Source organism: Lates calcarifer, linkage group LG9, assembly GCF_001640805.2.
Source record: "Lates calcarifer isolate ASB-BC8 linkage group LG9, TLL_Latcal_v3, whole genome shotgun sequence".
Taxonomy (NCBI): Eukaryota; Metazoa; Chordata; class Actinopteri; family Centropomidae; genus Lates; species Lates calcarifer.
The window spans coordinates 21,477,960-21,489,638 of record NC_066841.1 but is presented as its reverse complement, the minus strand read 5'-3'; the positions used below and the strand labels follow the sequence as shown (position 1 = coordinate 21,489,638).

Here is an 11,679-nt window from a genome sequence, read left to right as displayed (position 1 = left end):
TTCTTTTAACGGCTGAGTCTGAATTCATTTCATTGGTTAAATCTAAGCATTTTCAGCATCACCGAGAACTGTTTAAATCCACAAGTTTACCGGAGTGGACTTTCTGCGGAGTTTCTGATTGTACGTTTGGGACGCAGACTTAACACAGAAAATTAAAGTTTTCTGATGCTGTAAGGTTTAATACTGCACATACAGCATGGTTCATCAATTGAGAGTTTAATTGAGGGGTGCAAGGATGACTTATTTTGATCGCATCAAACTGTGACCAACAAACGATTCTGATACTTAAAAGCTGGATAATCTTCACAGATGAACGCTACTTTTATAATTTTTGAACCAAAAAATACAATTGTAACAGGCTAACGTTAGGCTACAAATGAACCACACCATGGTCGCATGACTTTACCGTCACCACCACTAAGCTTCTGACTTAAAAGATGGATAATATAGGTCTATGTTCCAGAATTTCAAGTCAGGGAAAAGGATCAGTGATGGTTTATCAGTATACACGGTTGAAATGATTGCAATACTGTCGGCAGTGGAGGTAGAGGAGGTTAGACCACTTGAGAGCAACTATCTGTTCAGATTCAACCTCATCACTAACAAGTCTACAGTCACTTAGACAGCAGACCAGACATCTTGAAAGAAGTACAACAAACATTATACAGGACTCATATGATGGGACTTAGCAATTACTTCTTGGCCAATGAAAGAAATCACATGAGGCCACAAATAATAATATTGATCACACAGTCAGCTTCAGCAGGAAAGAAACCAGGAGCATTGTGAGGCAGAGGAGGAGGAATGTTGGCACAGGAGGGTGAGAGGAAAAGTCGCTGGTTTTACAAAATTCAAAGGAAAGTCAGAGGTGAGGTGTACAAGAAGGAGCAGAAAAGATTTAAATAAAACATCACAGATTTTATTTGAACATCTAACAAAGGCCCTTCAAAACCCATCAACTTCAGAACAAAAGAACCAGCGGTGCAACATTTACTATTTATTTATTCTTTAAATCTTTGTTTTTCTCTTAATGCTCTCTGGCCTATGAAGAATGATTGGTTTTGTTTGGTCAAATACAGCATGTTGAATGCTAAATATTATGACCAGTACCTTGTGCAGAAGATTTTTTAGGTCTTTATGTGCTAAGTTACAGTTAATAACAGATACAAATTGGGCATGAAGAAAAGTGTGTTCATGCATTTATTCATAAAACCACATTATATAATGAAGTTTGACATTTGATTAGTAGGGAGTGATATTGTTCATTACTTCAAGGCAGGTGTAAAGCCAGCAATGGGAATATATACATATTGTTATTTTAATGTTGTGTGCATCAGTTGATTTTCTCTCCTCACTGGAATGTAAGAGGAGGGTGGAGTTTATTTCAGCCCACCAATACTTAGTTTCCCATTAGTCTGGCCTGTACATCTTTACAGTGTTGGAGCACCTGGAGAACACCAGCACAGAATGTTAAGTTACATTCTGTCTGGTCTCCAAAATAGGTTTTGTCATGAAAACACACACAAGAAGTAACACAGGAAATGACACAATACCAGGTGCAAGACAGGATTTTTTTTCTTCCAAAACCAATGTTGGCAAGAACCAAGTTGATTTTGCACTGATTTGTAGTAAAGACACAAAGTTGTTGTTGATGTTGTACAACTCCCCAAAGTCCTGTGCTCTCTTTGGCTTTAGCTCATTGCCGCACTCTTTGTTGTTCACAAATGGGTCACAACAATTTTAACACTGCTGGATTTGGACTCCCCAACAACCTGCTAGATATTTGTTGTGCACCTGCAATGTTACAAGTCTCTTGTTGTTTCTTGTATCTGGGGTTTTTCTTGGGGGTCTGCTTATCATTAGGAGGACAGAGAATGACATGTGGAGGGGGTGTCAAGGGAGGTGGCTGGGGCAGATGTGACAAAATGTGAGATATTTCTGTTCAGTATAGATGTATTTCTAAGCAATATGAATAAGCAGGCTCAAGAGATTAACATCATGATACTAAAAGTTTTACCATCTGTTAGCCGTTATTTCTTGGCCAGTGTTGCTTTGTGGCTCCAGAGTGCCATACCTGTTTAATAAATCCTGGCTGTCACAAAATAAATCACCCATCATCAGGTGGAATGGAAGACAACATAACAACAAAATCATGTTTATTTATTAGTCTTTGTAAACTTCCAATGTCTAGAAAACATGTTTGTTTGTGTGTTTTTTAAATAAAACACAGTACTTTAAAGTACATTCCTGAAGAGTGGTAAAATGTCTTTGATGTCCTGCAGACAGAGTGGCCAACTCACCAGAATGAGGACACACTTACATCACCTGAGGGGGCATTATTTTAATTGCTTGTCCAGGCACACAAAATACAAAAATACCAAACACAGGTAATAATGCTGGCTCAATATTTGGCCATCTGATTTTCAGTTGTGATACCATAATCGCATTACACTGTTCTTGTATAGTACACCATTAGCTTCTTTTACCACCTAAGTAATAGTCAAATAGTATCAGTCAGTCAAACAGTATGGAGAGAATCCATAGATTAGTTCCACAAAAGTAAAGTGCTCAAAACAAACCCCAGACTCAGATGCTGCAAGAGGCTTTTGCCTGCAGCATCAATGATGGAAGAAGATAATGTTGCAACTTACATCAGCAAAGACATGGCTACAATTTACATGTTCAATAGTCATTCGTTTTTAGCTCATTTCATATGGCAGTAATTTAATAGAACATTCTATCCTGTTATTGTTACTGGCCAGTTGCAATGCAGGTGTCCTCCCAGGTGATTAGAATTTGCTGCAGCTACAGTGAGATTGCTCCTTCCCCCATGTCTCTCTCTACTGCCTATCTGTCTATCTGTTTATCTATCTATCTATATCTGTATCTCTCTCTCTCTCTCTCTACATATATATATATATATATATATATATATATATATATATATATGTTTGCAATAAATTGCTTACTCAAAATTTTTTCTTGTCTCACTCCCATTTCTTCTTTTTGCATTTTGAAACACTACTTAGAACCTTCTTAAGATCCAACAATGCAAAATGTAAATTGTGTGTGTGTATATATATGTGTATATATATATATATATATATATATATATATATATATATATATATATATATATATATATAAGCCTAGATTCTGACAGCAGTGCAGATGCATACATCCCTGGAAGCTCAAGTTGATGCTGGTGATGACCCAGATGTATCAGCTTGGAGGAGAACTGACAGTATACTTGCAAATATGCATTCTGAAACATAGCAAGTTAACATTCATTTAAAATGAATCCAACTGTAAATAAAACAGTCAGTGGAATTAACCACCATGTCTCTCTATTAACCTTGTAGCTCTTGCAAAACCACCAACTCTTAACCCTGCTTAATACACAGGGTTCATTGTCAGGTTAGGTTGCCAAGATTCTAAGGGGGTCTCACAGACAATTTAAGATTTTCACACTGGGTTCATGTCTCTTCTTTTAACTATAAGCCTCTTGTATGTTTCATTTTCAGCTTACCAGAAATATTTTGAACGGTTCTCCAAAGTATCTGAGGGATCAGAGGCCTGTACAAGCTGTATTGAAAGCACTGGTGATGACTATACTCCATCAGAGGAAGTACATAAAGGCAGCCCACAAAAACCTGACCGTCCTGTAACCAAAAGTCCATTTGTGAAGCAGAAGATGTGTCTTCACAGAGGACCCATTGAATAAGGACATGGTCCACAGTTTCTTCAGAAGAGGACAAGAGGATAGGAGGTAAAAACTCTGATGATACAAACCTTTATGTTACCTTTTCTACACAGAACACCAAAAGACAACAGGCACGATTAAAACTACCTCTGAACTGGCAGCTTTCTCACCATAGCAGAGCTGATATGGAAGCCCATTTCCGCCAGTATAAGAAAAAAAAAACTGCCTGTGTTAAGTCAAAATTATGAGATAAAAAGTCAAAATTATGAGATAATGTCGAAATTATGAAATAAATCAAAATGATGAGATAATGTCGAAATTATGAGATAATGTTGAAATTGTGAGATTAAAAAAAATAATTATGAGATAATGTTGAAATTATGAAATAAGATGGAAATATGAGATAAGAATCATAATAATGAGATAATAAATCAAAATAATGAATAAAGTGAAATTATGACATAATGTCGACATTATGAGATAATGTCGAAATTATGAGATAAAAAGTCATAATTGTGAGATAGGTACAAATTATGAGATAAGTCAAAATGCTGAGGTAATGTCGAAATTATGAGATAAAAAGTCATAATTATGAGATAACATCAAAATTATGAGATAACAAATCAAAATTACGAGATAGTAAATCGAAGTTATGAGATAATGTCGAAATTGTGAGATTAAAAAATTATAATTATGAGATCATGTCAAAATTATAAGATACTTTCACACAAGACTCAAAGTAGCAGTTCTTTGGCATGAGTTCTCCTATTTCACCTTGACAATGACATGGATTGTGAGCACATTGAAGACTATTTTAAACAGGGCTTTACAACAGATGAAATACTTAATTTGCTTGCTGATTCACACTGGATTATATGGAGCAAACACACCCTTGTGTAGACAGAATAAAAATGATGTGGTTGAAGTGGCAATCTTCATTGAACAGCAACTGGAAACATCTGGTCAGTGTCATGGTTACCTTATTTAGGATAACATATTGTTGGCATGGTGAGGACAACTTGGTGCACCACTGGAGTGCATACAGACTTTTCCAAATTATTATCTCAATTTTAATGTATCATCTCATGATTATGACTTACTATCTCTTTGCAGTTTTTTTCTTATACCGGTGGAAATGAGCTTCCATAGGCCGAAAATATTTGAACATCTAAAAAATATGATGCTTTTATTTCAAAGTTGCAGATACAAATGGTAAGTATTACTGTAACAGCTGAGAAAGATACTGTCTGTGTGTGGCCAAGACAAAGTACAGAATTTTCTAATCACTCTTTAGCTAGTTTAAGAAATACATCGTACACAGTGCTTTCTTTATCTGCACTATCAATTAAGAGGCTGATAGTGTGCTATGTTGCCTACTAACTGACATTATCTTGTATTAATATACTCATAATTCCTTGTTTGAACAAGATCCTCAAGATCAAAGAAAATGCTGCAGCCTGTTGAGTCTTACAGTGATCATCTTAAAACAGGTAGTTCACATACAAAAGATACTAGATGTCTTAAGTGTCTTAAAAGGTGGAATTAAAAGATAATACAGTGCAGAATTTTTGTGCTCAGTTCACATTTTAGCAATGTTAAGACAAACTTACAAACTAAGCGATTAAATGTTTTCTCTCTCAGTACCACCAGTGAAACAAACTGTAATGCAGTGCACTGTTATGATAAGATAAGAAAAGATAATCCTTAATTAGTCCCACAATGGGGAAATTTACATCATTGCAGCAGCATAAGTGATTGAAAAGACAGAAAAAGACATAAATACGAGTAAAGGCAAGATAAAAATAAGATAAGGCTATAAAAAATATACACAACTGTATAAACATGACTGTAATAAAAAATATTAACAGAAGAGCAATATACACAGGACTTTATACATAGAGACAGAAGATGATCTAAATACAGATATTGCACATTTGAAAATGGAATTGCACACAATGAATAACTGATAGCAGCTGTTTTGGATTAATTAAAGTGCAGAAACCTAGTGAAAAAAGGTCCATGTGGGTATGTGGTATATTAGGAGCAGTGCTGGTTGTAGGGTTTGACAGTAGCAGGAAGGAAGGACCTGCGATACCTCTCCTTCACACACTTTGGGTGAAGCAGCCTATCACTGAAAGAGCTGCTCAGTGCTGTCCGACTGTCCTGCATGGGGTGGAGCTCATTGTCATCTCACCCACCACCTCCACGGGGTCAAGGGGGCACCCCAGGACAGAGCTGGCTTTCTTGAACAGCTTGTCCAGTCTCTTCCTGTCTGCTGTTGAGATGCTGCTGCCCCAGCAGACCACTCCATAGAAGATGGCTAATGCCATAACAGTGTCATAAAAAGTCCTGAGGAGTGCCCCATGCACTCCAAAGGACCTGAGTCTCCTCAGCAGGTAGAGTCTGTTCTGAGCCTTCTTGTAAAGTGCAGTAGTGTAGTCTGTCCAGGCCAGTCTATTGTTCAGCTGAACACCCAGGTACTTATAAGATGTCACCATCTCAATGTCTCTTCCCTGGATGTTCACTGGTGTTGGGGGGGGGAGTGTCTGCTCTTGCGGAAATCCACCACCAGTTCTTTGGTCTTCCCTGCATTGATCTGGAGGCAATTCCACAGGCACCAGTCCACAAAGTCCTGCGTCAGTTCTCTGTACTCCCTGTCATCCTCATTTGTGATGAGGCCGATGACTGCAGTCGTCAGAGAACTTTTGCAGGTGGCAGTGAGGTGAGTTGTATTGGAAGTCTGCAGTGTAGAGGGTGAAGAGGAATGGAGCCAGCACCATTCCCTGTGGGGCCCCCGTGGTGCTGACCACCATGTCAGACTTGCAGTCTCGTGTCCTCACATACTGCAGTCGGTTGGTGAAGTAATCCAGTATCCAGAATGTGAAATGCTGGTCCACCCCCATGAGTTCCAGCTTGTCCCTCAGGAGCATGGGCTGTATGGTGTTAAAAGCACTGGAAAAATCAAAGAACATGATTCTCACAGTGCTCCCAGGTTTATCCAGATGAGAGAGAGCTCTGTGGAGAAGGTAGATGACTGCATCATCCACCCCGATGCCAGGCTGGTAGGCAAACTGCAGTGGGTCCATTGACTGTCTCACCGAGGGCCGGAGATCACTCCAGGGTCTTCATCAGGTGGGATGTCAGCGCCACTGGCCTGTAGCTGTTGAAGTCCTTGGGGTGCTGCGTCTTCGGCACCGGTACCACACAGGATGTCTTCCACAGCTGTGGGACTCTCCCCAACTTCAAGCTCATGTTGAAGAGGTGCTCCACGATCTCACACAGCTGGTCTGTGCAGGACTTCAGGAGCCTGGAGCTGATGCCATCTGGACCTGTGGCCTTTCTTGCCCTGATCCTCCTGAGCTCATCTCTCACCTGGGTTGTTGTGAGGGACAGATTGGAGCAGGAGGGCTGTGTGTTGGAAGGTGTGGGTGGCTAGGGTGGGTGTGGCAGGAGAAGCAGTGGGGGGTAGCTGTGAGCTGAACACTGTGGGCAGGGGTGTGGAGGTAGGGGTGGGGCAGTGTACTGGGGTAGCAGATGAGGGGGGTTGCAGCAGGGATGACTGAGCAGGGGGAGGGGCGGGTGACTGATCAAATCTATTAAAAAAACAGATTCAGGTCATTCACCCACTCCTGAGTCCCCACAGTCTGGTGGTCTGGTTTCCTGTGCCCAGAGATGGTTTTCAGGCCTCTCCTCCCTGATCTTCCTCCTCTGCTCCCTCTGCACAGCCTTCAGCTCCTCCTTACTCTATCTCTCTGACCTAAAGACCCTCTTTTTCTCCTTGAAGAGAGCCTTTATGTCAGGATTAATCCAGGGTTTGTTGTTTGAGAAACACCATACAGTCCTGGTGGGTACGGCGTTCTCCAGAGAAGTTGATATAGTCCGTTATGCAGTCTGTTAGGCTGTCGATGTCCTCCCCATGAGAGTCACTGAGCTTGGTCCACACAGTTGTCTCAAAACAGTCCTTCAGAGCCCCTTCAGTCTCGGTGGATCATCTTTTCACTGTGCAAGTGCAAGCATCGTTGGCGTTAGCAGAGGGGGGAATATACGCTACTATCACGGTAACGTGCGAGAATTCCCTCGGCAGATAGTAAGGCCTCATGCTAACGGCCAACAGTTCAGTGTCCCTACAGCAGAGTCATTCCTTAATAGTGATGTGCCCAGAGTTACACCATCTATCATTAACAAACATAGCCAGTCCATCCTCCTTTTACCACTCTCCGTTGTTCTGTCTGCCCTCACCAGATGAAACCCGTCCAGAGCAGCATTCATATCCGGGGTTACCGTGGTCAGCCATGTCTCTGTAAACACCAAGATGCTGCACTCCCGATATTCTCTCTGATGCTGGGTCAGCGCCGTCAGCTTGGCCATCTCGGGCCTCTCTTGGGGCAGCAGCTCTGAGTTGCAGAGCACCAACAGCTGATCCCTAGAGTAAACAATAGGGCCATGGCTGCGTACAGTATCCCCGGACGCGGTTGCAAAAAGTACAAAAAGCACAAGTAGGGCCACAGCAAAAATAGCGACACTGGGGCCCATAGTGCACAAAACAAAAAGGACACAAACCACACACAAAAAAGCTAAAGAAAATTTAAAGAACACAGACATAGAGAGGAAAAAAGAGGAAAAACAGTACCCAAGAGCTGCCGCAACAGGCTGCCACTCGTGCAGCGCCATTTTACCAAAATGATTAGGTAATGTACGGAAGTCTATCTAGATGGCTTACATTCAGACAGTGAAGGTGTGTTATCAGTTAGCTGTCAGTATTCTAATATCAGTATTCTCATAATTCCTTATTATACAGGATCCTCAAGATCTAAGAAAAGACAGCAACCTGTTGAGACTGAAAGTAATGACCCAGAAACAGGGATTTCTTAGACTACATGCACTGGAATATGTGCATATTAGTTTAACTTGCTTTTGTGATAATGGTGTCAGTGTTGAAAACATGTCAATAGTTTAATGTAACTTCATAAATATGTATTTTGGGTGACTATCATTCTCAGTGACAATAAATACACCACCAGTCTTTGTACGTTAGCTAATAAATTTACAAATAATGGTTACAAAGAAGTTCATAGTTTTCAGGAACATGTTATGAGAGTCACTGCTTGATAATGTCACACATCTTACTGTTTGCGTAGCTCTTCATCAATTTACAATTACCTGAATTTGCTTTACAGAAAGTGGAGGGATGCTGTTTCCTAACAACGCATCTTTTGCTCATCTTTACCATTAAGAAAGGGTTTTCCACTGTTATATTACCTAAACTACTGAATTAATTATCATTCACAATCCTTCTACCTCCATCCCTTCTCTCTTTTTTGAAAGCCTGAATGAATTACCATTAACAATCTGCAGTCAGTTGCCAATCCTTTATTAAACAAACCGGATAGTTATTACTTTATTTGTAAGGACAGAACCGTTATTATATATTTGCATCCTCTTTCATGTTTGAAATATATTGTGATTTGTAAACGTTTGTGATCAGCTGATCTCTGATGTCTGTGCTGTTTATCAAACGCTTGACTTACTTTTCTGTCAAAATCCTGCTACAAACTGTCTTCACAGCACATAGAAGATGTGGATTCACATACAGTTAAACAGTTTTCACTTCAAACAGGTTTTAGAGCAGTTTTAATCAGGAGTTACCTTTCTGGTGATAGAAAACACATTTACGCACACAGATTTTCAAAATAAAACATCAGGGGTTTAACAGAGCCAGACACTCAAATACACAGAGAAAGAGAAGGACACTTAAACACAACATGTCTGTTTACACACACAACCAGACAGACACACACACACACACACACACACACAACTGATCTACACATTAACTAATGGGTCATTCTGATCAGTTAAACCTGCCTGGTTCTGAATACTTATGTAAATGTGATATTAGAATATTTTCCCTTTTTCATTAATTTGCAAACATTTCTAAAAACTTGCTCACCGGAAGTGAGGAAAAACCCATTAGCAAAATAAAAGGTCACAAAATAAATATATATAAAACAAAAATATACAAGGAAAATAATGACTAAACATGAAAAGGGATGGATTGTCAGTGAAATATAAACCTATAACAAAACAAATGCTGCAACAACAACGTTAACTGTAGTGTGGCTCTTCATCAAAATTGTGAAAATAATGTATTTGATGGTCAGATGTTACATCAGGTAGAGTCACTTTTTTGTCTTTGATGTCCTGCAGACAGAGTGGCCAACTCACCAGAATGAGGACACACTTACATCACCTGAGGGGGCGTTATTTTAATTGCTTGTCCAGGCACACAGAATACAAAAATACCAAACACAGGTAATAATGCTGGCTCAATATTTGGCCATCTGATTTTCAGTTGTGATACCATAATCGCATTACACTGTTCTTGTATAGTACACCATTAGCTTCTTTTACCACCTAAGTAATAGTCAAATAGTATCAGTCAGTCAAACAGTATGGAGAGAATCCATAGATTAGTTCCACAAAAGTAAAGTGCTCAAAACAAACCCCAGACTCAGATGCTGCAAGAGGCTTTTGCCTGCAGCATCAATGATGGAAGAAGATAATGTTGCAACTTACATCAGCAAAGACATGGCTACAATTTACATGTTCAATAGTCATTCGTTTTTAGCTCATTTCATATGGCAGTAATTTAATAGAACATTCTATCCTGTTATTGTTACTGGCCAGTTGCAATGCAGGTGTCCTCCCAGGTGATTAGAATTTGCTGCAGCTACAGTGAGATTGCTCCTTCCCCCATGTCTCTCTCTACTGCCTATCTGTCTATCTGTTTATCTATCTATCTATATCTGTATCTCTCTCTCTCTACATATACTCTATATATATATATATATATATATATATATATATATGTTTGCAATAAATTGCTTACTCAAAATTTTTTCTTGTCTCACTCCCATTTCTTCTTTTTGCATTTTGAAACACTACTTAGAACCTTCTTAAGATCCAACAATGCAAAATGTAAATTCTTGCAATTTTTCAACTGGTCTTAAAATTTTGATCAGGAGTGTGTGTGTGTGTATATATATGTATATATATATATATATATATATATATATATATATATATATATATATATATATATATATATATATATATATAAGCCTAGATTCTGACAGCAGTGCAGATGCATACATCCCTGGAAGCTCAAGTTGATGCTGGTGATGACCCAGATGTATCAGCTTGGAGGAGAACTGACAGTATACTTGCAAATATGCATTCTGAAACATAGCAAGTTAACATTCATTTAAAATGAATCCAACTGTAAATAAAACAGTCAGTGGAATTAACCACCATGTCTCTCTATTAACCTTGTAGCTCTTGCAAAACCACCAACTCTTAACCCTGCTTAATACACAGGGTTCATTGTCAGGTTAGGTTGCCAAGATTCTAAGGGGGTCTCACAGACAATTTAAGATTTTCACACTGGGTTCATGTCTCTTCTTTTAACTATAAGCCTCTTGTATGTTTCATTTTCAGCTTACCAGAAATATTTTGAACGGTTCTCCAAAGTATCTGAGGGATCAGAGGCCTGTACAAGCTGTATTGAAAGCACTGGTGATGACTATACTCCATCAGAGGAAGTACATAAAGGCAGCCCACAAAAACCTGACCGTCCTGTAACCAAAAGTCCATTTGTGAAGCAGAAGATGTGTCTTCACAGAGGACCCATTGAATAAGGACATGGTCCACAGTTTCTTCAGAAGAGGACAAGAGGATAGGAGGTAAAAACTCTGATGATACAAACCTTTATGTTACCTTTTCTACACAGAACACCAAAAGACAACAGGCACGATTAAAACTACCTCTGACTGGCAGCTTTCTCACCATAGCAGAGCTGATATGGAAGCCCATTTCCGCCAGTATAAGAAAAAAAAAAAACTGCCTGTGTTAAGTCAAAATTATGAGATAAAAAGTCAAAATTATGAGATAATGTCGAAATTATGAAATAAATCAAA

At 39.2% G+C, this 11,679-nt stretch overlaps 1 protein-coding gene across 4 annotated transcripts in view; it reads left to right on the top strand.

Moving 5' to 3' along the window:
- The window catches only part of LOC108881532 (E3 ubiquitin-protein ligase MARCHF3), a 52,631-nt gene extending 41,397 nt beyond the window's left edge, over positions 1-11,234 (top strand). Inside the window, exon 6 of one of the 4 annotated variants that reach the window (XM_051072695.1) lies at positions 11,201-11,234. In XM_051072695.1, coding sequence (XP_050928652.1) covers positions 11,201-11,219 — 19 coding nt within the window. In that variant the 3' untranslated portion in view covers positions 11,220-11,234. Of the gene's footprint in view, positions 1-3,524; positions 3,577-11,200 lie in introns of those variants that run through there. The other 3 variants (XM_051072696.1, XM_018673598.2, XM_051072694.1) reach the window with 3 other exon arrangements.
- Positions 11,235-11,679: the final 445 nt, after the last annotated feature.